The 27,993-nt window shown below is 46.2% G+C and overlaps 2 protein-coding genes across 3 annotated transcripts; both read right to left on the bottom strand.

Moving 5' to 3' along the window:
• Positions 1 to 17: 17 nt before the first annotated feature.
• LOC125137837 (placenta-specific gene 8 protein) lies at positions 18 to 27,993 on the bottom strand. Of its 2 annotated transcripts, XM_047798931.1 has the most exons (6): positions 27,832 to 27,993; positions 27,559 to 27,716; positions 12,637 to 12,778; positions 10,134 to 10,258; positions 4,684 to 4,798; positions 18 to 311 (listed from the first exon to the last, which is right to left on the bottom strand). In XM_047798931.1, exons 3-5 carry the CDS (start codon positions 12,746 to 12,748, stop codon positions 4,694 to 4,696), a joined length of 342 nt encoding a protein of 113 aa, XP_047654887.1. In that variant the 5' UTR covers positions 12,749 to 12,778; positions 27,559 to 27,716; positions 27,832 to 27,993; the 3' UTR covers positions 18 to 311; positions 4,684 to 4,693. The 2 variants fall into 2 exon arrangements, with proteins under 2 accessions (XP_047654887.1, XP_047654886.1); XM_047798930.1 differs by lacking the exon at positions 27,559 to 27,716 and having other exon boundaries at positions 27,832 to 27,990.
• Positions 22,551 to 24,274, bottom strand: LOC125137836 (collagen alpha-1(III) chain-like). The gene has a single exon (XM_047798929.1). The coding sequence runs from the start codon at positions 23,483 to 23,485 to the stop codon at positions 22,865 to 22,867; it is 621 nt and encodes a 206-aa protein (XP_047654885.1). The 5' UTR covers positions 23,486 to 24,274; the 3' UTR covers positions 22,551 to 22,864.

Genomic DNA, 27,993 nt, shown 5'->3' with positions numbered 1-27,993 from the left:
CAAAGAAGCAAAAAGAATCATGTTAGTAAAATCTTTTATTTGGTGTACATTTTAAATGTAATATAAGATTCATAAACAAGAAAATTTAACAGTAAGGAGAAACATAGCTAGAGCATTTAGCAAAAGTAAAAGACAGTATTCTTTTAAAATAAAGTTCTATTTTCTTAATTGTGATTAAATATATCAATTACATTTCAGCTGCCAAGAGTGGAGAAGCTGAAGAGGTGTGTAGCTGATTTAAGTTGCTTCCTAAGAGCTCTTCATCAGGTCAAGAGCAAGCTCGCAGAAGGGAAAAAAACGGAGCTCCTTACCTATAAGGGACACGCATGAAATAGGGTTAAATGTCATCAATCTACTGTTTAATTTTAATTTTTAAAATTTTTATTATTTTTTAAATAATAAAAACCGCCACAGCCACAGCAACATGGGATCTGAGCCGCCTCTGTGACCTACACCACAGCTCACAGCAATGCCAGATCCTTAACCCACTGAGTGAGGCCAGGGATCGAACTCGCCACCTTATGGTTCCTAGTTGGATTCGTTTCCGCTGTGCCATGACGGGAACTCCTTTTTTAAATTTTTAATAAGGTTTAGTTTAGTTTTTTTTTTTTCTGCAGGCACAGTTTGCAGAAATTCTTGGGCAAGGGATCAAACCCACCCCACAGCAATGACAACATCGGATCTTTAATGGCTAGGCCACCAAGGAACTGTATTAAAGTTTTAATTTTAGAACCATTTTAGATTTTTGCAGAAAAGTCAAGAGGACAGGGAGTTCCCATTCACCTCGCACCAGCGTCCTGCTGGTTAACATCCTGCTCTGATAGGTTTGTCACAACCCATGAAACACTGTTGATAGATTATGACTAATCAAAGCCTAGCCTTTATTTAGATGCCTCAGTTTTTACTGTCCCTTTGTCCCTTTGCTGTTCCAAGATCCTATCCAGATAGCATCTTACCTTTAGTCGTCATATTTCCTTAGACTCCTCTATGGTTGGTTTGGTGTTTGTTGTTTGTTTGTTTGGGGTTTTTTGGGCTGTGTCTGGGGCACGTGAAAGTCCTGGGTCAGGGATCAAACCCGAACCGCAGGTGCAACCTGTGCCCCGGCTGCGGCAACGCCATATCCTTCACCTGCCACAAGGGAATTCCTCCTTAGGCTCCACTGTGATAGATTTTGTCGATGACCCTTGTTTGGTTTTGTTTGTTTGTTTTGTTTCTGGCCACACCTACAGCCTGTGGAAATTCCAGGGTCAGGGGTCAAGCGTGAGCTTCAGCTGTGACCTGCGCCATGGCTGAGGCGACACCAGATCCTTAACCAGCTGCATCACAGCGAACTTCCAGATGCTCCTTGTTTTGATGACCTTGACAGTTTTGAGGAGACTGTGCCTGAATCTTTGTATGTTGCAGAATGTGCCTCAATTTTTGTCTGTCTGATGTTTTTCTCGTGGTTACACTGGAGTTGTGGGCTTTTGAGAGGAAGACCGTGGAGGTACAGCACCAGCCTCGTCATGTCATTTCAGGGGTCCGTGCTGTCAACAGGACACCACTGATGCTGTGACCTTTTTGCTGTTAGCCGGCTGAGGGAGTTTTGCCAGGTTTTTTCCACTGTAAATCTACTTACCCCCCAATATCCTCATGCTCTACTCTTTGAAAGGAAGTTGCCATGCAAAGCCACACTTACGGGGCGGGCAGTTTTGCTCCATCTCCTTGAAGGAGGAGTACCTACTTAAATCATGCGGAATTCTGTCCTTCTGGGAGATTTGCCTATTCTCCCTTATCCATTCATTCATGTATTTATATCAGTATGGACTCAGATGTTTATTTTATAATTAGAGTTGTAATCCAATACTGCCTTATTTTGGTGCTCCAGTTGTTCCCATTTTGGCTATTGGGAACTTTTTCAGTGGGTTCCTATATCTCTTTCATCTTCATTTGGTTTTTTTGTTTTGTTTTGCTTTGTCTTTTTGCTATTTCTTTGGGCCGCTCTCACGGCATATGGAAGTTCCCAGGCTAGGGGTCGAATCGGAGCTGTAGTCACCGGCCTATGCCAGAGCCACAGCAACAAAGGATCCGAGCTGCATCTGCAACCTGCACCACAGCTCACGGCAACGCCGGATCGTTAACCCGCTGAGCAAGGCCAGGGACTGAACCCGCAACCTCATGGTTCCTAGTCGGATTCGTTAACCACTGCGCCACGACGGGAACTCCTCATCTTCATTTGTTTATGTATATATACATACATACATATATATGGCGTGTGGAAATTCCTGGGCCAGGGATCGAATCCAAGCTGCATCTGCAACCTATACCACAGCTAGGGCAACACCGGATCTTTAACCAACTGCACTAGGCTGGGGATCGAACTGGCCATGCCACGGAGACAAGCTGGGTCCTTAACCCACTGTGTCACAGCGGGAACTCCTCAGTTTGTTTTTAGCATAAATTGTTATTCTTTGATCTTTGTCTCTTCATTCTCCCATTTCGGATATTTGTGTATCTAAAGTTTTACCGTCAGTGAATAATGCAGGGTCCACGTTCATGAGCAGGCGTCTAGACCAGCGAGATAGTTTACATCAAGCCCGATCAAAAATTCCGCTGTTGCTGCACCGTCTTGTATCATTTCCTTGCACCTCCCGCCCACACGGGTTTAAGCAGCGGTCGACAAACCCTTGGGTTATCACAACTTGGGCACCTACTCTCTTTCCTGTTGTGACCCCGATGCTCACTTCCTTAGAATCAAAACCCACTTCTTTCAAGGAACTTTCACTTGTACACACATCACAGAATATCGTCTTTTCTTCCTCTGAGCATAAAATAGCACTCGGTCTAAAGGCATCAGGAGTTCCCACGGTGGCGCAGCAGAAACAGACCTGTCTAGGAACCATGAGGTTGCGGGTTTGGTCCCTGACCTTGCTCAGTGGGTCGAGGATCCAGTGTTGCCGTGAGCTGGGGTGCAGGTCACAGACGCGGCTCGGACCTGGCGTTGCCGTGGCTGTGGTGTAGACGGACAGCTACAACTCTGACTGGACCCCCAGCCCGGGAACTTCCATGTGCCGCGGGTGCGGCCCTAAAAGGACAAAAGACAAAAGTAAATAAATTAATAAATAAAGGCATTAGTCCAAGTGTGCATTTTATTTGAGAGCTTATTTAATGCCCTCTTTTTGAGACTAAAGTTGTACAGACAAGAGGGCCAGCTTCTTTCTTTTTGTTCCCACAGCACCTGACAGTGTCCTGCATGGTACTAGGCACTTGATACAATAGTTACTAGAGGATTGAAAACTCTGAGACATATCTTCCAAGAGTTATTTTTGTTAACTGATACAGAGTTCTCATTCACTTGAGGAAGAAAGTGGGATTTTTGCAAAGAATGGGAAAATGAATGCTCTCTTCCCATATTCAAGATGTGCTCTGTTGCAGAAAAACAAAGGCATGTTGATTTCCACTTCGCTGTGTCCTCAACAGCTAATCCTGAGAATCTTGGAAAAATTAGTTGGAAATGACTTGATTGAATTTCAGAGGATGGCATTCTATTTAACATTTCCAAATATTCTTTTTTGTTGTTGTTTTTTTAGGGTTGTACCCGCGGCCTATGGAGGTTCCCAGGGTAGGGGTCTAATCGGAGCTGTAACCACTGGCCTACACCACAGTCAGAGCAACACCAGATCCGAGCCGCGTCTGTGACCTACACCACAGCTCACAGCAACACTGGATCCTTGACTTACTGAGCAAGGCCAGGGATCGAACCCGCAGCCTCATGGATGCTAGTTGGATTCATTTCCGCTGCACCGTGATTGGAACTCCCAACATTTCCAAATATTCTACATTCTATTCTGCTTCTTTGAAAGTTTCAAAGTGCACCTTCTCTAATGGGAATTCTCTGTTTAGCCTCACCTCAGTATTGAGAGATGCTTTCTGCCGCCGTCAATCCAAATGTTAGGTAATACGTAGTTTTCATTTGCTCTGTTCCTTTGTAACTATTTACCAGTCTCTTTTGTCAGTTTGTTTATATTAGCAGGGAGCCTGTTTCCCATGTCTTTCGTGCCTCCCACGCTCTTGTATTTGACAAATGGCCTTTCGTTAATAGATGGTCAGACTCCCGTGACCTCAGGAAAAGTCGCCACCCCTTTAGTTACTACAACATGGTTTCAGAATGTACTTGTTGTTGTGAACGGAGTGTCTGTGCCCTCTGCCCTCCCCAGCTCACACGGTGGGACCCCGACGCCCCCTGCGATGGCGTCGGAGGTGGAGCTCTGGAGAGCTCGTTCGGTTTAGATGAGGTCGTGAGGGTGAGGCTCCCACCGGGAGCTTCCCGTCCTCCTAAGAAGGCAGAAACGTGCTCTCTCCCCACCATTTGAGGACACAGCAAGAAGGGGGTCGAGGGCAAAAGCGAGGAAGAGAGCCCTCGCCAAGGAACTGAACTGGCTCATACCTTGACCTTGGGTCTCCAGCCTCCAGGACTGTGAGAAACCAGTTCCTATTGTTTAAGCTGTTCAGGCTGTGGCATTTCATCATGGCAGCCCATGCAAGCTAATCTAGCTACCTTCTTCATAAGAAAACAAATCAAAGTCAATCTTTATAATACGATAACATCTGAGGGGACGTGAAGAATGATTATTAGCAAATAAAAGAGTGCATAATTTTAAAAGCCATTAATTATATTAAGCAGTCACCAAGTCTGGGACCTACCATCAGCTGTTTAGAACGTATGCATGGCTCTCCTTCTGTTGATGTCTCTCTTGATTTGGCAAAGAGAACACATAGGGCAGCAGAGGGTCACCATAAAGTCATCACAAATGGATCCCTGGTTGGAAGAGACACAAGAGACAGAAGTGTCAACTTCTCCTCTTTGGAGATGAAGACATGGATGTTCAAGACATTTTGAGGAGAAGCTGAAGGCACTGATCCTTTGAGTTTGGAGTTTGGATGGATACATTTAAGACAATGTTAATTGCTTTTTCCACATAACCCTGTCTCTTTTTATAACATCAAATGTTTCACCACACTTTGAAATATTGAAAAATAGAAGATATCCAAACAAACTATCAACATGACGGTAAAAGTATTTCAGGAAGAAAAATATAAAAAAATCTCCCCCCCACCCCCCCAACTGGAAGTCTCCACCAAAATGAAGGTGTAAACAAAGAAAGAAGAGGATGGTGGTGGGGGCGGGGGGCGGGATGGTTCCTGTCTTGGCACAGAGGAAACAAATCCCACTAGGAACCAGGAGGTTGTGGGTCTCACTCAGTGGGTTAAGGATCTGGCCTTACTGTGAGCTGTGGTGTGGGTCGCAGACGCGGCTCGGGTCCCACGTTGCTGTGGCCGTGGTGTAGCCTGGCAGCAGTAGCTCTGATTGGACCCCTAGTCTGGGAACCTCCATATGCTGCGGGTGGGGCCCTAAAATGACAAAAGACCAAAAAAAAAAAAAAAAAAAAGGAGGATGGGGGAATATAAGAAACAAGAGCCTCACATGGGGGGAAGGTTAATGGAATCTCCAGGTGGTGACAGTGAGATTTCAGGGTACAAGCCAAGCACTGGGAGGAAAGAGCCCTGACTTCAAAGAGGAGCAGGTCAGGGAGTGATTTCATCAGGAAGACGAAAAGCGTAGACTGTCTGATGTGTCGAAGGTTTGGGGAAGAGGTTTAGAAAACTGGCAAAGGGTTTGGGGTTGGATGACTCCTAGGTAAATGGAAAACTCCTAATGAAAAAGCCGAGGGGTATTAACAGGAAGAAAACCAAAGTTTGGTAGAAAAAGCAATTGTAATTCACTGCGTGATGCAACTCCGAAGGGCAAACCTAGGGATCATCACAGAAGGAGTTCCCGGGCTTGTAGATGTTGGTTAAATAAAATTAAACCTGGACTAGAAAACAGGGCTGGGGGCGTCTAGTGAGACAGAAACCTTGAGCAATTTTTGGAAAAATAAAAAATAAAAAAGCGAAGCAGGTGGGATGATGTTGATGGAGAAAGTAAACTGGAACTAAGGCATGTGAAACCTAACACATCGGTTACAGCACAAACCAAAACCCCCTGAGCTCAGGGAGGAGGAAGAACAGAGTGGGGAGTGAAAGAGAAGAGGCGAACTGAAACCAGGTGGGAAGAGCTGGGCCGGCCCAGAGCTGCCAGCCTCCACCTTGCCCCGGCACAGTCTGCAGATCCGGTTGACAGAAGACCCCAAAGTGGGCTTTGGGGCCCCGGGAGGAGGAGGAGGCGTGAGATAACAGGCGGCATCTCGCCTCTCCCAGAAGAGGTCAGACTACAAACCCACTGCAGGAAATAATAAAAGGTGGAGACATTCTAGCACAGCCAAGAATCTAAATCATGAGAGATTTCCCACCCATGAAATAGCCAAATGATTTTACACTGGGTATTCATCGAATGGCACTTTCCCTTCTTTTCTTCTTTTGGCTGCATACCTCCACCCCGGTTCCTTTTGTGCCCTAAGGGAGTAGTTTTAGATGTTTCACAACTAATTTTTATCCTGTTAGTAAGGGCCTTTATATTTTGACGCACAACTTAACATTATCTTGAGAATCATCCAAGCTGTGGGGTGTGACAATAGTGCCTTCCCTTTTTACTGCTGAGTAGTATTCCATTATATGGAAATATCACAATTTGTTCATCCAGCCACATACTGCGGGCCATTTGGGTTGTTTTTAGGTTTTGGCTATTACCAGCAAAACTGCTCTGAATATTTGTGTACAAGTCTTTGTGTATATATATATATATATATATATATAAATACCCAGGAGCAGGATGGCTGGGCTAAAGTGTATGTGTTTCGTTTTTTACGAAATTGGGTTTTACATTCCAACGAGCAGTGCCAGTGTGTGAGAGTTTCAGCTCTGCTCACACTCGGTGGGGTTTAGTCTGATTAATTTCAGCCGTCCCAGGAGGTGTGTAGTGGTACCTCGCTGGGCTCTTAATTTGCATTTTACTAATGAATGAGGATGCTGAACATCTTTTTATACGCTTCTTTGCCATTCAAATGTTTTTCTTCTAATTTTGCTCGTTGCGTTAAAAAATTTAACATGAGATTTACCCTCAACGTTGTAAGTGTACACAACACAGCAACTTGGAAGAATTCCCAAAATAATTACACTGAGTGAAAGAAACTGCACAAAAGAGTACACGCTGTTTAGCTCTCATACAGAAAAGCTGTAGAAAATGAAAACTAAATTACAGTGATGGAAGCATCTTGGCGTTTACTTGGGGGAGAGGAGAAGGGAAAGAGGAAGGATTACAAGGGGGTGGGAGAAGACCTTTGGGCTAATGAATATGTTCATTATTTTGACTGAGGTTAGTTTCACAGGTATATACATGTATAGAAATTTACCAAATTGTACACTTTAAATGCATGAAGTTTATGGTAAGTCAATTATACCGCAATGAGGTCCTTTTTAAAAACAGTTGTCAAGTCTTTAGACTATCTTTGTTTCTTCCTCTTCTTTCCAATCTTCCAAATTTTGTCAGAACCAACTAACGTTTTCATTTCAGATTGTTAACAATTTTTTGAATTCCTAAGGAGTATTTTAAAAAATTGATTTTGTACCAAGTCTTTAAAAACCTCGATGACTTTCATGTTAAGTAGTCACAGCATGATAGAGCCCCCCCGATCAGTTATAAAAGGCAAACAACACCAATAAAACAGTGAACCAAGTGTATGCACAGATAGTTTATAGAAGAAATGCACAAGGACAATCCATTTTCAAAAGTTGCTTGATCTAATAAAAATTCAACTAAAACAACCAGGAAATATCATTTTTGCCTTTATGATAGGCAAAATGAAGAAATATATTGGCACAGAAGTAATGTTAATGGTTGTACATTGATATAATTTTTTGAAGAGGTATTTGACAATATCTTTCAAATTTGGATTTTGTTTGTTTGTTTGTTTTTGCTTTGCCGGGCCGCACTTGCAGCATATGGAAGTTCCCAGGTTAGGGGTCGAATTGGAGCTACAGCTGCCCGTCTACACCACAGCCTCAGCAATGTGGGATCCGAACTGCATCTGCACCACAGCTCACGGCCATGCTGGATCCTTAACCCACTAAGCGAGGCCAGGGATCGAACCCGCATCCTCATGGATACTAGTTGGGTTCATTGCCACTCAGCCACCATGGGAACTCCTCTTTCAAATTTTGCATGTGCATGTCGTGTGATCTATCAGTCTAAGCCAGCACATTTTCCTATAAAAGTACCAGTGCATGCACAAAATCATTAGAATACAACTATTTAAACTGCAGGATTATTTAACCTGTCCTCAATAAGGAAGTGATGAAATAAATTACATGATGGAATCCAAGGCAGACATTAAAAAGAATCTGTATGACAGACATGACAGGGGTCTACCACATCTTAAGGGGAAAAAAGAAAACAGGTTACCGTATAATATGAACTCGTTTTGGAAGATAAAGACAAAATAAAAGAGCCTGCAAGCCCCAAACCTCCTATGTCTAGTTCTCTAACTATAGCCATAGCTAATCTAGATTCATATGCCTTACAGGCATAGGAAGAAAACCGAGGGAGAAGGCTTGCCGCATTATGAATAAGTTTATCACTGAGTAGTGAAACCGATTGTAAATGGGTTGGATTTTCACTGTTTATTGTATACACTTCTGCGTTTGAATTTGCCATAAAATTACAGGTATATGTATTATTTTTATAATTAAAAAACTAAGAACTGTTTTAAAATGAAAAGATAAAATCATTTCAGTGGAGTAAAATAAGTTCTAAAAGATTCAGCCTCTTCATTTGTTTCCTGTCTTGGTTAATTTTGTGGGTCCACCTGGCTAGGCCATACTCCCCAGATAGCCAGTAAACATGATTGCAGATGTTTCTGTGAAGGTCAGATTTTATTTTATTGTATTTATGTATTTATTTATTTATTTATGTTGTCTTTTTTAGGGCCGCACCCATGGCATATAGGGGTTCCCAGGCTAGGGGTCTAGTCAGAGCTACAGCTGCCACAGCCACAGCAATGCCAGATCCGAGCCGTGTCTGCGACTTACACCACAGCTCATGGCCATGCTGGGTCCTTAACCCACTGAGTGAGGCCAGGGATGGAACCCACAACCTCAGGGTTCCTAGTGGGATTCGTTTCTGCTGTGTCACAATGGGAACTCCCTGTGAAGGTCAGATTTTAGATGAGATTAACACTTAAATCAGGAGACTTACCTAAGTGTCCGTAATGTGGGTGGGCCTCATCTAATCAATTGAAGGCTTTAATGGAGAAGGATTGACCTCTCCTGAGCAAGAAGGAATTCTGCAAGCAGGCTGTCTTTGGACTCTGCAACTCTTCCCAGCCTGTCAGCCTACCCTGCTTTTTGGACTTGCCAGCCTCACAGTCATGTGAACTGATTCCTTAAAATCTCTTGTTCTCTTTGTATATCTGTATCATCTCTATCTCCTTTTGCTTCTGTTTCTGGAGAACACTGACTAATATCTCCTATTATGTAAAATGGAGCTTTTGGCGTCATGGGATGTGCAGGTGCGGAAAGTTAGGGGTGAATACCGACCCCTCTATTACTAGGGCATATCTTTGCCTGACTTACTCTACCTTTAAAAACTTTAAAGTCCTTGGAAGTTCCCACTGTGGCTCAGTGGTAATGAGCCTGAATTGTATCCACGAGGGGTGTGTTCCATCCCTGGCCTCGCTCAGTGGGTTAAGGATCCAGCATTGCTGTGAGCTGTGGCGTAGGTCACAGACGTGGCTCAGATCCTGCGTTGCTGTGGCTGGGTCGGGAGCTGTAGCTCTGAGTCGACCCCTAACCTGGGAACCTCCATATGCCGCAGGTGCAGCCCCGAAAAGCCCAAACTGAGCAAACCTTGAAAGTCCTCATCTGTCAGGTGTGGTGGATCTACCCGCTTTACAGGGATGGTGTAAGAGCAAGCCATGCACCGTGTGTAACGCTCCTGGGCGTGGCAGGTTCAATCCTCGTTCCCTGTGGGACCCCCACTGCAAACAGGAGAGTGGTTTTTCCTAGGGCCCCCTTGCTGCAGTGATGGAGCACAAGGTTGCACCTGCTGGGAAACTCCTCCCAGTCAAAGTTGGCTGATAGAGGCCATCAAATGGCCTTCCTGTTTGTAACAACTGTTTTGACCGTGGGTGCGGGTGCCTCGGTGGGGGTGCCAGACTCACCGGGATGCCGTAGCGAGTCCTGTAGAGGGTCCGCATTGCGACACTCGTTCCGCACAGGCAGCATTCGTTCATGTCAGATGCAACTTGAACCGACAGGCACGAGAAGCAAAATATGCCACAGAGACCTGCGCACAGGAGGGCAGAGGCCGAAAGTTAGGGTGCCCAGATCCTGGGCCGTTCGCCTCGAAGGCTGCCCGCTGACGCCTCCCCACTGCTCAGCCAGCGGGGCATCAGCGGCTCCCTGAGCCCCACCCCCGTCGTTTGGGGAAGGCCCGCTCCTTGGCACGTCTGTCTCCTTTTTGTCCTACTGCCTTCGTCTACGCATTGAATGACTCACTGAGACCCAGTCACGGTCCAGAGACGGGCCTCAGCCCCGACCGCGCCTCCGACTGCCGTCTAGGAGGGAAGCCACATCAGAGGAAAATTCTTCAATAGAAACCTGCTCAAGATGCCGTGGCCTCCCTCACGGAAATAGGCGCTCAACCCGCTGGGAAGGATGCCGCTTGATCTGAACACTGAAGGATGATTAGAAACTTTATCGGGAGAGAAGAGGGGAAAGAGCCTCTTTGGGTGCCCTGGCAGCTCTTGGCACCTGCAGGTTTCCTTCAGCAAGGCTAGAGCCGGGGGAGGGATGGGGAGGAGGCTGGACCCCAGGCAGGCTGGAGACTGGGTGCTGAGGAGGTCTGCCTGCTCAGAGAGGGCCGTGGAGGTCGTGAGGGGCCTCGGAAACATTTCAAGAAGGGAGAAGGATTTGGTCACGATTGAGAAATCCTGTGTGAGTTCCCGTTGTGGCTCATCGGGTTAAGAACCCGACATAGTGTCCATGAGGGTGTGGGTTCTTTCTCGCCTCGCTCAGTGGGTTGAGGATCTGGCGTTGCCGTGGCTGTGGCATAGGCCTCAGCTGCAGCTTAGATCTGACCCCTGGCCCTGGGAACATCCATATGCTGCAGGTGTGGCCATAAAAAGAGAATAAATAATAAATAAATAAAGGAAATCCTATATGTGGGATTTCCCTGGTGGCACAACAAGTTAAGGATCCAGAGTTGTCACTGCTGTGGCCCGGGTTTGATCCCTGGCCCGGGAACTTCCATGTGCCGCTCGTGGGGCCCACCTTTGCCCCCCCACAAAAAAAGTAAAAAATAAGTAAATACACAAATAAGAAAGAAATCCTGCCTGAAGCTACCAGTTAAGCTCGTATTAGAGCTTGTAATTCACTTACTTGAGCAAGGATACTAGGGGTTGGAGGATTCGCATGTTCCTGTTTAGGAGGTGTTGGTATCGGGGTCTCCTTGTCCCTGTGATGTGCAAGTGTTGCAGTCATGTCCTGAGAGCTGAGTCACCCCCCGACCCCGCGCCACCCAGGTCACCCAGGAAGACCCTGAGAGCAAATCAGCAGACCGAATTACTCCCTTTCCTAGGCCATGCTTTCCCTCTCTGCTCTTCAGTGGAATTATTAACTCGATTCCAAATAGCAATTCCACTGCTAAGGTAAAGGTTAAGAGTTCTTCCCCCGTTTCAGAGCACGGTGTAGACAAAACAGGCAAAAAAAAAAAAAAAAAAAACCTTCTGAACAAAATTGCTTATTTTGTATTGTGTAGGTAGGTTTGTTTGTTTCTTGCTTGGTGCTGAGAACTAAATAGCGACCTCTCTGGGAGTTCCCTTCACGGCTCCGCGGTTAACAAACCTGACTAGTATCCATAAGAATGTGGGTTCAATCTCTGGCCTCACTCAATGGGTTAAGGATCCGGTGTTGCCACGGGCTGTGGTGTAGGCCAGCAGCTGCAGCTCTGATTTGACCCCTCGCCTGGGAACCTCCACATGCTTCAGGTGCAGCCCTCAAATGACAAAAGACTATATATATATATTGTCCTATGTGTGTGTGTGTGTATCTTGTACCCGCCTCTCTTCCCTAAACTTCCTTTTTCCTAAGTAGTTAGAGAGATCTCATAAAGTGAAAGGAAATGAATTGAAACAAAAACACTAGATATTTTAACCCATGGGAAGTTAGGATTCTTTGTTCTTAGGTGTAGAACAAACCTAAATGTATCAATTAAAATAACTCTTCTCTGAGCTCAGCAAGTACAGGAGACACAAATGCAAATTAGCCATATTGTGCACAGGGCACAATGTAACTGTAAAATAATGAGGTTCATTTATGTGTAACAGGAGCAGTCTTTTTTCTTTTTAAAATCAAGTTAGACTTGAGACGTCTTTTAAACGGACGGTCTACTTGTAATCACCAGGTCAAGGCTATTTGCTGTGAGAGTCATCAGCTTTTCACTGTTATCTTAACTCCAGACCTTATTTTAGGAGTAAGACGATGCTTCCAAGGGTGGAGAATTGTTAACTCAGAGTCAGTGCAAAGCACTGCCTGGCTCCCAGGGTGTCCTGGCATCAGTCAGGAATTTTTACTACACAGTAAAAAAGGGAGGAGTGAGGGAAGGATTTGGGTTTTGGTCATTCGCCTTCCCAGCAAGTACAGGAGACACTTGCCAGCACTTACAGACGCCGCAGTCGCTGAAGCAATCGCACAAGCCTGTCTGCCAGTTGGAGGTTTGAGGGATGGAGCCACCTCCGGGCTGAGTCACAATGACCACTGGAGACTGAGCTTGCATTTTGGATGCAGGATCTTAAGTGGCTGTGGTCTGAAACGAAAACGAAAAACTTGGTGTCAGTAGCCGAAGGTTGCTCTTGGAAGGTTTTTTTGTTTTTTTTTTTGCTTTTTAGGGCCACACCTGCAGCGTATGGAGGGCTGCCAGCCTACACCATAGCCACAGCAATGCCAGATCCTTAACCCACTGAGCAGGGCCAGGGATCGAACCTGCAACCTCATGGTTTCTCGTTGGATTCATTAACCACTGAACCACAACAGGAACTCCTGGAAAACTGTTTTGAGGTGCTCTGCTTCACAGGGAAGTGAGGCAATTTAGATCAAGCTGCTTGTTGATCTTTGAAGAACGTAATTTCTACAGAGGCCCCTGGGGGGAGGGAAGGGGTTCATGGATCTGGTAAAAGGCACAGGTGTGCCTTGGCCTGAGAGAACAGAGCAGGACTGCAAGGGATGCTTTAAACAGGTGTCTGGTCTCCACACAAGACAGGGCCACAAAAAAGGAAGAGCCCTGTGACAACGGCCATGCCAACAAGACACTGTCACGCGCCACGTGCCTCTACAAGGATGACGTCGTTACCCACAGCAGCCACCGGAGGGCATCCCATCAGGAGTGATGCGCCCTGTGCTCTGGAAAAACGGGCACAACGGGCCTTCAGAGAGTCAGATATTTTCAGAAGAGCCCGTTGCTCGCACCTTCTCCTATATTTAGAGAAGCATTAATGCAGACACGGATCCTCGGGTCTGGCAGCAGCCCACGGCCAACGTGTGTGCTTGAGAGGACATTTCCCTTTTCCCGAAAATGCTGACGTCCCCGCTGGCCTCTTTGGAGCCGTTCCTCAGAGCTCTCTCTCTCCCAGGCTCCAGTCCTCCTTCTGCCCCCAGGAAAACTCAGCTCACACCTCTCACGGTGTATTTTTTTTCCCCCTCAGTCAGCAAAAGAAGCAGCAAATTACAGGGAACTCGGAAATTGCACCGTCTTCAACTTTGGGGCACAGGTCGCCCTTTCCTTCTTGCCCAGTTTTTAATGTTTCTCTTTCATTACGGACTTGTTTCTGATGAGCAGCTGCACCCGAGAAACGTCCCTCTTTTCTGTCTACCCACAGAATACTCTAGTTCACTTGTGATCTCTGAAGGTCTGGTAGTTCTTCCCACATCGAGCAGTTCTGCTCCACCAGCTTGTTGGGGGCGGCGGGTTGTGGAGAGGGAGGTTCCCTGTTACGGGGGGACTGATGCCAGCTTGGCTCCTAGGTTACGGGGGCTGAGGCCAGCTTGGCTCAGCCCTCCCCGCCCCTTTGATAAGCTATCGCGTGGGAGATATTTTGATCTAAAACTCTGCACAATCAGTAGGTGGGGCTGAGGGCAAGTATGCAGGCGTTTACTTCTTAGGCTCTATGATTAAGAAGGAAGGTCAGTCCTCTGAGCAGGTTGTAGGTGAAGCAGGAACTGGACAAGCAGAGGATGTACGGAGAGCAAGAGAACAGCCATCTTGGGAGCATGACCACACAGGGTCCTACCATTTAGCTCAATTCTGACACTGTAGAGAGTGTCAGAGTCCATGTGTTAAGGGCACAGTCGCACAAGAATGCCCTCCCTCCCCTGCTTCAGACACCAGTTGTAAGTCCAGGTTGTCGCCCTTGCTTCTGACCAACTAGTTCAGAGGTTCTCATGACCTTTTGATTCATTTGCTGGAGCAGCTCACAAAAATCAGGAAAATCATTTACGGATTAGATGATTGATATATTACAGAGAACACCAGCGTCCCCACTGGGTGTGGCACAGTGGGTTAAGGATCCAACTTTGGAGGATCCGGTCGCTGCAGAGCTGCGGGTTCGATGCCCACCCCAGTACAGTGGGTTAAAGCGTCTGGTGGTGCCACAAATGCAGCATAGGTCTCAGCTGTTGGCTAGGATTCCTTGGCTTGGGAACTTCCATATGCTGCAGGTGTGGGCATAAAAAAAAAAAGGCAGGTGGCATTGCTTGGCTAGTTTGGCAGCTCCCGCACACAAAACGAGAGAGCCGTATGTGAAACAGAGTAACCTCTTGTATATTTCTTCACACAATTGAAAGTGTATCAGAAATGGTTCCCACATGTCTAAGTCGGCCCAGGCTAATTGCAAATATGATTATAGGTGGTCCTCTGGGTCCCCGCACCTACCTCATGTGAAGGACGTTTTGGAGGAGGATGAAATGAATTGTGTTTTTATTTTTTACAAAGAAGGGAGAAGCTTAAAATGTTTGCATCTGTTGAACATTATCACCATCAGAAAATTAATTACTCTAGGTACTTCTCATTAGTGAGTGGGTTATGCAAACACTACATATTTTTCTAGGTTTTATTTATTTATTATTTATTTATTTATTTATTGTCTTTTTGCTATTTCTTTTCTTTCTTTCTTTCTTTCTTTCTTTCTTTCTTTCTTTCTTTCTTTCTTTCTTTCTTTCTTTCTTTCTTGTCTTTTTTTTTGCCATTTCTTGGGCTGCTCCCGAGGCATGTGGAAGCTCCCAGGCTAGGGGTCGAATTGGAGCTGTAGCTGCCAGCCTACACCACAGCTCAGAGCTCATGGCAACGCGGGATCCTTAACCCACTGAGCAAGGGCAGGGACCGAACCCGCAACCTCAATGGTTCCTAGTCGGATTCGTTAACCACTGCGCCACGACGGGAACTCCTATTTATTTTTTTAAGAGCTGAACCCATGGCATATGGAAGTTCCCAGGTTAGGGGTTAAATTGGAGCTGCAGCTGCTGGCCTACACCACAGCTCACAGCAACGCCAGATCCTTAACCCACTGAGCGGGGCCAGGGATCGAACCCACATCCTCATGGATACTGGTCAGGTTTGTTACCGCTGAGCCACAACAGGAACTCCTTCTGGTTTTAAGAAAATGATTATCAATAAACAAAAAAAAGGACAAAATCTGACATTAAGTATTAAAAAAGAACTCCAAAATGAGAGAAATTTAGAAGCCCCAAGGTTGAGAAAATGACAAAAAGGCAGGAACATATAATTCACAAAAGAAGACAAGAAAATGACCCTTAAGTATATTAAAAAGATGTTCGAACTCGCTCAATATTGAAGAAATGCAAGTTAGGCACTCCTCAGATTGGCAAAAATTAAAAAGCATGCAACACGTTCTTTTGACAAGGCTGTGGAGAGACAGGCACTCTAATATATTTCTGGGGATAAGGCAAACTGGACAACCATTTGGAAAGGAAGTCTGGCGATACTTAAACAAACTGTATTTATGCTTACCATTGATCGAGTAATCCCACCTCTAAAAAGTCATCCTGAAAATATGCCTCCAACAAAACAAAAATGTTATTCATGGCGGACCTGTTTGTTTCTGGAAAAAAAATTGTACGCAATATATAGGCAGGAGGTTGAATAAACTATGGTACACCCACAGAACAGAGTGTTATGCAGCTATTAGAAAAAGCTATAATTGAGTTTCCTGGTGGCCTGGTGGGTTAAGGACCTGGCTCAAGTTCAACCCCGGCCCAGAAACTTCTGCATGCAGTGGGCATGGCCAATATATATATTCATGTTTGTTTATAAATATATATAATATTCACATATATATGAATAAAAGAATGAGGATAGACTTTATAAACTGTTACGAAATGACTTCCAGGATATGAGGGGGGAAATTTATAGAAGAATATCTATGGTATGATATCCTTCATGTGAGAAAGGGATGTAAGCAAACACGCATGTATCTGTTCAATTGCACGATGAGAATTACAGGAGGAATAAACCAGACACAAATGCAATGCGTAGTGTTCAGAGTGAATGAGATGGAAAGAATGAGAGATGGCATTGGAGTAGGAGGACTCAGGGCATGCCTCGTTTTATATGTCCCTGACTCTTCCAGTCATGCTCATATTTCACAAGTCAAGTCAACACGGAAACGGATAATTGAAATCAACCAGAATGTGGAAGGAGCCCCAGACACAATATACACAGTAACAAATAGACTGACCTTATTACCATTAATATAATAACCACACTGAAGAAACTGGAGAAGATAAAGGCGACCTACATAACTTTGGAAAGTATTTTGAATGGATAATATAAAGCGAAAGACAAAAATAACTCACATAAATATTGTTTTCTAGTGAGTAAGCTTGTTTCTTACAGGGTAATGGATTGGCAACTCTGAAACATATATGTTTGTGTATATATAATGAACAAATAAATATATTGTGGATGAGACTGAGGTTTTTCACTGTCAGCAAAGAAATTACAAATAAGGAAAGGAGGCCAGCTAGTGTGAGTCCTGTTGGATCGGAGACCGGGGTATGAACTCACGGTTGTTTAGGCATACATATGCCGCCCCTCTATGGTTGCAAATGGAGGAGTAAATCCCTTTTGTAGGGATTTGAAGGATCATTCCAACGCCGTTGTTGAAATTCCACTCAGAGAGGCATATGAAGTTGAAGAATTTATTCTCCTCACAGGTCCTGACAGGGGAGGCATGGGATGCCCAGAGGGCCATGCAAAGCCCCCCAGGAGCCGGAAGTTTGGTAATGGTGGACACGGAAAGAGCAGAACCAGGCTCACTGGACCACCTCACACCAGTCAGAATGGCCATCATTAATAAGTCCACAAATAGGAGTTCCCGACATGGCAAAGTGGTTAACGAATCCAACAAGGAATCATGAGGTTGCGGGTTCCATCCCTGGCCTTGCTCAGTGGGTTAAGGATCTGGCGTTGCTGTGAGCTGTGGTGTGGGTCACAGATGCAGCTCGGATCCCGAGTTGCTGTGGCTCTGGTGTAGGCCGGAGGCTACAGCTCCGATTAGACTCCTAGCCTGGGAACCTCCATATGCCTCCGGAGTGGCTCAAGAAAAGGCAAAAAGACAAAAAAAGTCCACAAATAACAAATGCTGGAGGGGGTGTGGAGAAAAGGGAACCCTCCTGCACTGCTGGTGGGAATGGAAGCTGGTACAACCACTATGGAGAACAGTATGGAGGTGCCTTAGAAAACTACATAGAACTACCATATGACCCAGCAATCCCACTCTTGGGCATATATCTGGAGAAAACTCTATTTGAAAAAGACACATGCACTGCACGTTCATTACAGCTCTATTCACAATAGCCAAGATATGAAATCAACGGAAAAGTCCACTGATAGATGATTGGATTAGGAAGATGTGGTATATATACACAATGGAATACTACTCAGCCATAAAAAAGAACAAAATGATGCCATTTGCAGCAACATGGTTGGAACTAGAGACTCATCCTGAATGAAGTAATTCAGAAAGGGAAAGACAAATACTATATAATATCACTTATATCTGGAATCTAATATACGGCACAAAGGAATCCTTCCGCAGAAAAGAAAATCATGGACTTGGAGAATAGACTTGTGGTTGCCAAGGGGGAGGGGGAGGGAGTGGGAGGGACTGGGAGCTTGGGGTAAATAGATGCAGAATGTTGCCCTCGGGGTGGATTAGCAATGGGATCCTGCTGTGTAGCACTGGGAACTCTGTGGAGTCACTTACGATGGAGCATGATGATGTGAGAAAAAAGAATGTATACATGTATGTGTAACTGGGTACAGTAGAAAAAAATATAAATAAATGATAAAAAAATGAAAATGCCTTTACTAGGGGTCACGAATGGGGTAGCCTGGGGCATGCAGGAAGCATTCTTGCCGATAATTTGAATGTGACCGGGTCAACATGGAAAGGGGGGGAAGGCTAAGATGGAGAAGTCATATAAGGCTTATGAACACACACATGCTGGGGATGGATATGCAGAAATAGGCAATGACTCAGTAAAAGTTCAAAACAGCACTTAGGGAGCCACAGAGGCAATAAATAATAGCTTTACAACACACATGGACAGATATAGAATTGTGTGTATATGTATGAATACATGAGTGGACTTCCTAGCCTGCTTCATTGAAAGGACCTAGAAGCAAAAGCAACCCAGTATCAATGCATGCACTGCGTGCCCAAATCTTGGTTTCTAAATGCCACTTTCCAATAAAAAGAGCCTGAGTTTCCTGGAGAAATGACTGATTCTAGGGCTGGGGTGAGGAAAATACACACTAACTCTGGAATGTCTTGCGGAACCAAAAAATAAAAAAGGGTTCAAAAGTAGAGTAGAGACAGGACCTCAGAGCCAACTTGACGCCTCTTCCAATGGCTCAGTCTGGGACAATTTGAATTGCCAAATAATGTTAATATTGGATTATAACTCCTGGAGGAAAGTAATTATCCATAAGTCTATGCTGACATCAATGAAAGAACACATTTCCAATGAGGGAGGAGGGATAGTGCTTTCTTTTGAGAGAATTGCCATTAACGCAGGAGTGATGGAGACACAGGGCCTCCGAGTGGCAAAACACCACCGTTAAAATGGTTATGGGCAAGACTCGGGGAAAGATGCTAAAATTAGACTTTGAAAGTGCAATGAGAAGAAGATAATTACCTGGTCTCAAAGGGTGTCCCCACAGGCTACCAACTCCTTACAAAGGGAGAGAGAGTGACTCTCTAGTGGAGAAATCTGGCAGACAGCATCTTAGTAAAGGGACCGAAGTAAATGTTATCAATCATGGGACATATTGACGTGGAGACATTGAAAGTGGAGACATTGATAAGTCTTCTGGGGGGTGATTAGAGCAAGCCTAACCCTGCAGCAGGCAAAGAAACACCAATCACTCGTATTAGGAGTGGGAAATGTTTGGTACTTTGTGGCTTGGAGAGTGTTTAAAGATCATCTGTGTTCAAATATGAATGGAGAGCTTTTATCTTGCTGGTGCTTGTGTTTTTTTTAATCTTGCTCCATCATGGTCTCATCGGATGTTGATGCTCTCTCGTGAAATCGTTCCTGTGCGAGAGGACAAGAGCAAGGCCTGGTGTGAAGGACAACGTGGTTGGACGCAGAGGTCAATACGCTAAGAGGAACAGGTCAGGCAGGGAAAGAGAGGCCGCATGATCTCACATGTGGACTCTAAAACAAGCAAACACGAACTTCCCGTCGTGGCTCAGTGGTTAACGAATCCGACTAGGAACCATGAGGATGTGGGTTCGATCCCTGCCCTCACTCAGTGGGTTAAGGATCTGGCCTTGCCATGAGCTGTGGTGTAGGTTGCAGACGCAGCTTGGATCTGGTGTGGTTGTAGCTGTGGTGTAGGCTGGCAGCTGGAGCTCTCACCAGACCCCTAGCCTGGGAACCTCCACATGCCATGGGTGCGGCCCTGGAAAAGACAAAAGACAAAAAAATTAAAAAATAAAAAAATAAAACAAGCAAACCAACCGAACACTTGGGTAAAGAAGAGATCGGTGGTTGTCAGAGGTGAGAGGTGGGTGGTGGATGAAATGAGCGAAGGTGCTCAAAGATACAAACTGTGCAGCTGTAAAATAAATAAGCCGCAGGGATGCTCTGTATAACGAGGTCAATACAGTTCGTAATACTTCAACGTCTATTTGAAAGTTGCTAAGAACATAAATCTTTTTTTTTGGGGGGGGGGGCCGCACCCGCAGCATATGGAAGTTCCCAGGCCAGGGGCTGAATTGGAGCTTAGCCACCGGCCTACACCACAGCCACAGCAATGCCAGATCCGAGCCGTGTCTATGACCTACAGCACAGCTCACGGCACCCTGGATCCTTAACCCACTGAGGAAGGTCAGGGATCCAACCCACATCCTCATAGGTACTAGTCAGGTTCATAACCTGCGGAGCCACAATGGGAACTCCAAGAGAATAAATCTTAAAAGTTCTTAGACAGGAGAAAAAAAATTGTACCTGTGTGCTGAGGGACAGTGTCTAGATTTACTGCGATTTACACCAATTTCAGGTCATTATGTTCTACGTCTGAAATGATACGATGTTACAAATTATGTCTTAAAAAACAAAAAAAGCCTTGGTGTGCACATGCCGAGCCAACTTGCAGCAACACCAAAGCCTAGCTCACAACCTTGGGATAGCTCCAGGATGGCAAAGGCTGCTTTTCTCTTCCTCAGGACCTTAGTGGGACAACTGGTAAAATTTAAATAAGATCTGTAGATTAACTAGTTGATTGCAGTTTATCAGCATTAATTTCCTGGTTTCAGCATTTGTGCTATGGCTGCGTAAAACAGTCACCAGGAAAGCCAGGTGAAGGATATATGGGGACTCTGTATACCATTAAAAAAAATGTTTTAGGAGTTCCCGTCATGGCGCAGTGGAAAGGAATCCGAATAGGAACCAAGAGGTTGCGGGTTCGATCCCTGGCTTCACTCATGGGTTAAGGATCCGGCGTTGTCGTAAGCTGTGATGTAGGTCGCAGATGCAGCTTGGATCTGGCGTAGCTGTGGCTCTGGTGTAGGCCAGAAGCTGTAGTTTCAATTTGACCCCTAGCCTGGGAATCTCCATATGCCGTGGGTGCGGCCCTAAAAAGCAAAAAAAAAAAAGTTTTATCAAGATACATTTTCTGGGAGTTCCCTGGTGGCTCAGTGGTTGGGTATCCGACATTGCCAGTGCTGTGGGTCGGGTCACTGCTGTGGTGTCGGTTTGATCTGTGGTCCTGGAAATTTTCCATGCCACAGGCGTGGCAAAAAAAAAAAAAAAAAAAAGAAGAAGATATGTTTTATATACAATAAAATACACTCATTTAAAATGGATACAGGTAAGTGATTTTAGTGTATTCGTAATTGCATCACCATCACTACAATGTAATTTTGGAGAAAACCCGTATCTATTAGCAGTCACTCCCCATTTCCTCTTGCCTCCCCTGCTTCCAAACAACCTCTAATCTGCTTTTTGTCTCTATTGGTTTGTTTATTCTGGTCATTTCATATCCGCAGAATCAGCGGACACCTGGTCTTTTACGACTGACTTCCTTTAGGTAGCATGAGGTTTCCTAGTTCATCTTTGTCATAGCATATGGCTTTGTACTTTCTTTTGACTGCTGAATAATGGTCCTTTGTGTGGCTCTAACATCCCGCGTTTATCCACATCCATCAGTTGACAGACATTCAGGTAGTTTCATTTTTTTGTTATTATGAATAACTGCTCCCATTACCATTTGCACACAACACGGGTTTTTGTGTGGATGTTTGTTTTCATTTCTCTTGCGTCTATGCCTACAAGCGGAGTTGCTGGCTCAAAAGGCTATTTATGTTTAGCACTTTGGAAGGCAGCTGTGCTCACCTCTCTACCAACCAAGGCCATGGTTAGCCTTTTGAACTGCTCCAAACTCTTTTCCCAAATGGCTGCATTTTGTTTGCGGGTGCAATCATCGTGCCTAACATTTGCTATTGTCTGCCTTTTTTCTTTCTTTCTTTTTTTTTTGTTTTTTTTAGAGTTGCACCTGTGGCACATGGACGTTCCCAGACTAAGGGTTGAATTGGAGCTGTAGCGCCTCGCCTATACCACAGCGACCAGATCCGAGCCGCATGTGCGACCTACAGCACAGGTCAGGGCAACGCGAGATCCTTAATCCATTGAGCGGGGCCGGGGATCGAACGTGTGTCCTCATGGATACTAGTTGGGTTCATTACACTGAGCCACGCACGACTGGAACTCCTGTCTGCCTTTTGTGACATTTTTCACTTCATTTGGTAACATTTTGTAAAATTATTTAAAAAAAAATAACAAAACAGAACATGAGAGAATATAGGAAGAGGAGAGTCCCCAAAGAACTTAGGGTGAAAAATAGGAAAGCAATCTGTTACAAAAGCTGTAAAAATGTATTCCCCAATCCACCTACCAGCTAATTCTCAGGAGCCATCTTCTCAGGAACCATTCTAAAGAATTTCTCTCTCTCTCTCTCTCTCTTTTTTTGTATACAACATCAGAAAACACATTTCAAATAATTGAACCTTAGTTAAAATTTATTAGGTTTGCCCATTTTCACGCCTTAGAGTGGTTTCTAATTTTTTTTTTTTTAATGTGCCATTATGGTCTTTCACTACTATTCTGCAATCGAAGAGAGACTAACAATTGTGGATCGCACAGAAAACAGGGCGGAAAAAAGGTTCTGGCAAGGGACCAAAAAGCTGGGGCGGGGGTGGGGCGCGATCATTCCAGGCTGCCCTGTTTGTGCCGCTGTAGGGCGGAGCCGTCTCTCCCGAAGGGTAGGATGCCCAGCGGCGGCTGGGCGTGGGCTCCCTTGCGGAAGGGAGGGTCAGGGGGCCGTGACGGCAACGGGGGAGTGCGAGTGCAGAGGGGCAGGTCGGCTGAGCCAAGCAATCAAACCTGTCGCGGCCCCTCTGATTAGGGAGAGAGCGCCCAGGGCCCCCATCTCCTGTGCCCGCGGGACGTGTGGCTCCCGGGGCCGGGGCCGGGGCTTCAGCCGGGCAGGGCGGCGGGTGGGGCGGGCTTCTCGCCTGGGCTGACAGCTCGCCGCAGGATGGTGACTGGCCTTGGCATGGGCGCGCGGAAGGTGGCCTCCCAGTACCTGGGTTGCGCACCCCGCTGGCTCCCCTGCTGGGGCCGGATCGCATTTGCCCCCGAAATCTCCAGGGCAGCCGGCACGGAGCCGGCGGGCAGGGTGGCCGCTTATCGAGGGACAGCCTGCTCCAGGCGGCCGCACCTCGAGGCCAAGGGGAGGGACCCCGAGCCGCCGGGCTCCGGGCTGGTCCCCGTCGCTGGGTGAGGCTGGACGCCCAGGCCTTGGTGGGGACCCCGAGCCGCCGGGAGGTTGCTGTCCGATGCCACGGAGCCCGGGGGACGGGACGGGGTCCAGCGCGGCTCCTTCCGGGACCCCTGCCCCTTGGCCGCCTGGCTGCCCGCTCGACCCAGGCATTTATTATACACCGTTTAAAAGTTTCGTCAGATGGGGGCGCTGATCAGCTCACTTCTGATCGGGGAAGAGAAACAGTGAGCCGGTCACCATCAGCCCTCGCCTCCCTCCCCGCTGATTTTAACACCCTTAGGTGCGCCCAGCTTCTATTTCTAGGGCACATGCCGATTTCGGATTTTATCAGGAAGCAGTCCCGGCTCTCTAAACAAACTCGTGTGTCGATTCATGCAAAAAAGAAGTAAAGAAATCGCAACGATGCCGTTTCTGTGGCTCAGCCCTTTTACAGTAATGAGCTTGGTTGGGGGAAAAGCAGCTCCCAATCCTGAACGTAAGCGCTACCGGGGCAGGGAATCTTTGTGGGCTGTGTAGCTCAAAAGATTAGCGCAGGGCCTGGCGCACATGAGGCGCCCACTAGCAGGCCTGCTACCACGGTCTCAATGAGTGATGCCAGCTGCAGCTGGTGCACGACGGACACAGGCTGGTACCCAGCCCTGGAAATCAGTTAAGCCGTGGCAGTTCTCAGAACTCCTTTGACTGCCAGACCTCCTGTATCCCAAACCCCAGTGTTCACATGGCAGAAGCCATAGCTAGGGGTGATGGCTTCCCATATTTGGGGCCAGGGAAGAAGAGGCATTGCAGGAAATGTTTTTTAAAAAGGATATTCAAACTTTCTTTTGCATTTCCTTTTAATAACTCAATATCAGGAAAAAACGGGAAAGACTATACAAAATGTTGGGTGGTTATCCCAAGGTGATTGGCTGAGAGTGATTTTTTACTTTTATTTTTATAATTTTGTGCACTGTCTGAAAATTTTTTTACAATTAGCATTTATTCCTTTTATAAGAAACAAAAAGCAAATCCAGTGACTAACCAAAAAAAAAAAAAGGGTCACACTGATTATCCTATAGCTGTCTGGATTTCTCTCTCCTTAACCCCTCGCCAATGCTCGGCATTCAGTAAAGATTAGCTGAATGAATGAATGAATAGTTGGTCCACGATCTCTCTTAGGAAAAAAAAATAGTCATTTAACTTGCTTATTTTCCTAGAATTCTATGCTGTGATTTTTTTTTTTTCCTTTTTCTTTTCGGCCGCCCTGCAGCAAATGGAGTTCCCTGGCCAGGGATCAGTTCCGAGCTGCAGCTGCAACCTCCCACCAACCTACCCTCTATGTCGCAATTTTGGCAACACTTGATCCTTTTAACCCACTGGGCTAAGCTGGGGATCAAACTGTCCTGGCGCTGAAGATGTGCTGCTGATTCTGCTGCACCACAGCGGGAATGCCTGTGCTGTGATTTTCAATATAGTGACAGCGCTCTGAAGATTCCAGAAGGAATAAGCTGCCTGCAGTGATGGCCATCCTATCCTTCGCCTGACTCTCCTCACCGGCGGAGGCTCTAAGTAGGTGTAGATTGAGATGGGCTGCTGTCAGCCCCTCTAGCAGCCTGAGCCTGGAGCACTCTCTGAGCCTCTTCAAGGTCCAATCAATAGTAAGATGCATTCAGCAGCTTTACCCAAAATATCCATGTGCTGACTGCAAGCTAGTTTCTTTTCTTTTTCTTTTTCTTTTTTTTTTTTTGTCTTTTTACCTTTTGTAGGGCCACTCCTGAGGCATATGGAGGTTCCCAGGCTAGGGGTCTCACCAGGGCTGTAGCCACCAGAGACACAGCAATTCGGGATCTGAGCCGTGTCTGCAACCTACATCACAGCTCACGGCAACGCCAGATCCTTAACCCACTAAGCAAGGCCAGGGATCGAACCCACAACCTCATGATTCCTAGTTGGATTCGTTAACCACTGAGCCATGAATGGGAACTCCTGCCAGCTAGTTTGTACAAAAGTCTCCATCCTCAGTAGAGTGGCCTCGGTGGTCTTCAGCCGCCAAATCAAAACTCTCAGTTTCTCTTTCTTTCACTGCTTTTCACTTCCTCTTTTATAGTTTCAAAACTGTGGAGAGGCAGGTGTTTCTGTGGACTTCAGCACAGACAACTGAGCAGAGAAGGGGCCCCAGGAGGTTTCAAAGTTCATCTCTAGTGAAAGTCACCTACAGCTGTGGGGAAGGCGGTTCCGTCCAGCTGGGCCCAGACGAGCAGCGCTGGAAACCAGCATCCCAGGCTTCTGCTTGACTAGTTTAGCTTATTCTGAAAGAGGTCTTGTAACTGCTCACGTGACATGTCTTCTTCAAGACATACCTCCCCGAGAGTTATAAGAGAGAAGCAAGAACGAACACTCCTCTGTGGCTCCGTGGTTTAAATATCATTTCAAGATGATAGGTTGCAGCAAAATATAAAAGAGGAGCAAACACAAAATGTCCCAGACACCTGCGGATCTCTTTGCGTCGGTCACCGAGTACCCAAGGTACTTAACCGTCACCATTCAGGGTAAAAGATCGGCGGCAGGAGTCGAAGGTAACAAAAGACAACTTGCCTGAAATCACTTTGATGTGCAGTAATATTCCTAAGAATTTCTGGGACCTTGTCTGGAAGCCTGTCTTCCTCTGCTCAGAGGTCTTCAACAATTACTGGGTGTAAAAGCCATGTGGAGAATTGGTCTACGGGGCAGATTCCTGGGAACTCTGCGGCCTGAGGCTGCGATGGAGGTGGACGGGCTGGCGTCTAGGAATGTACCCGGAGCACCCTCGGGCTGCTGCCCCTCTGCCATGGGGGCTGTCACGTCGAGAAATTTGGCCCGTCTGCGTAGACGCAGCTTGATAAGCATTTGGAAAATGCCATCCCCGTCTCTGGGCAGATGCAGCCCATGCCAGGGCTGCCAGCCTCCCCGGGAGCACAGGCTGAACTCGCCCACTCGCCCCTGGGCTGCCTGCCCGTGCAGAGCTCACGCATCTCAGGCGTGATCTTCCAGAACACACTTTGCAGCTCACGGCCCTGGGCATTTTCATTTCTCATTTGTTAAGAATAACTCAGAACCAATGCACTTCAGCAGACATTTGCCAGGTGCCCGTGTCAGATGTGGCAGGGCTTAAGGAGAGCCTGGCGTTCCCTCCCCACGGCCGGCAGCTCCACCGGGCACTGAGAGACGCCACACGGCGGCTGCGTGTCCTGCCGGCTCGAATCCCACAGGAGCAGCGAGAGTGATAAAAAAAAGGTTGGCGGAGCCACCCAGGGAAACAGAGGCAGGAGGAATCGAAACAGGGCTTTGGGTGGATGAGCTTTGAAGAGAGACGGGGACTCCCTTCTTTAGAAGACCGCCTTCCCGGAATAACCTCATGCCTGGAACCCTTGCCAATCTGGCTCACATTTTAAACATCCGCATTTCACCCATCAGTCTCAGTTGCAGCTAACCGTACCCCCCTTGCCCCTCACTCTTAAGAGGGACAGCCCAGGAGTTCCCGTCGTGGCACAGTGGAAACGAATCCGACTAGGAACCATGAGGTTGCAGGTTCGATCCCTGGCCTCGATCAGTGGGTTAGGGATCTGGCCTTGCCATGAGCTGTGGTGTAGGCTGTGGACACGGCTCAGATCTGATGTTGCTGTGGCTGTGGTGTAGGCTGGCAGCTGTAGCTAAGATCTGACCCCTAGCCTGGGAACCTCTATATGCTGAGGGTGTAGCCCTAAAAAAAAAGAAAAAAAAGAAAGATAGCCCATTATCTTGTTAATAAATAGCATTAGTGTACTACATTGATTGTATTAATATTAACCAATATTATTAATATTAATCAATCCAGGTATGAAATATATGCTCAGATTTTCCTCTTCTTTCTAGTGACTTTCGACATTAAATTTTAACTTTTTTGCATTGATCGAAGCATTTCCATTCCATCATTTCTCATCTCAAAAGCAAACAAAGGTGAGATGGGAAGGGTGGCTTTCTTCATACGCATAAATAAAGCACCAGGATTTAATTTTGAAGCGTGCTCGTTTGTTTTTCTTACTTTCATACGAAAATTCAAGGCTTCTCATGATTCATCAGTTAAACCTACAAAATCCTGTCTTCTGCTTCTAACAGAGAAAAAACAAAGCAAAACAGTTTCCGCAGCCAAAGAAATGAGACCAGCACAAGTTCACGTTTATGTATGATATAAAGATCAAAATTGCTGATCAAACTAGTCAACACGGTACCTAATATGAGTTTGCTGCTGAAAGCAGTAGTCGGATCCCAGACTATCCTATGCTCCTTTGAAGAGCGTGGCACTCCTATCTGCCTGGCACTTGCTGAATTTGCCGGCATTCAGTAAGTTTTAAGCAGTTAGATGACAAGTGCTGGTCTTTCAGCTGACCTTCAAAATACAGCAGGTGAGAAATAAAAACAATGAAATTAAATACTTGTACAGAAAACTTTCTTTCAGGGCTAAGATCGGTTTTTAAGGAAGTGCTTCATTTCAGTGTACTTACAGTTAAGAAAGAGGTTCTGGGCAGGCTGTGTCTTGTGGCTCGAGAGAGATTCTCACTAGAAGTGCAAGATGCTGGAGAGAGAGAAGCCAGCATACTTTCATCGCAGCCTGTAATGCAAAGGACAGATTCAGAGGTTTTTATTGGCCAGTGCAATCCAGGCAA

This window comes from Phacochoerus africanus, chromosome 10 (genome assembly GCF_016906955.1).
Source record: "Phacochoerus africanus isolate WHEZ1 chromosome 10, ROS_Pafr_v1, whole genome shotgun sequence".
NCBI lineage: Eukaryota > Metazoa > Chordata > Mammalia > Artiodactyla > Suidae > Phacochoerus > Phacochoerus africanus.
This window is presented reverse-complemented; position numbering and strand designations above follow the sequence as displayed.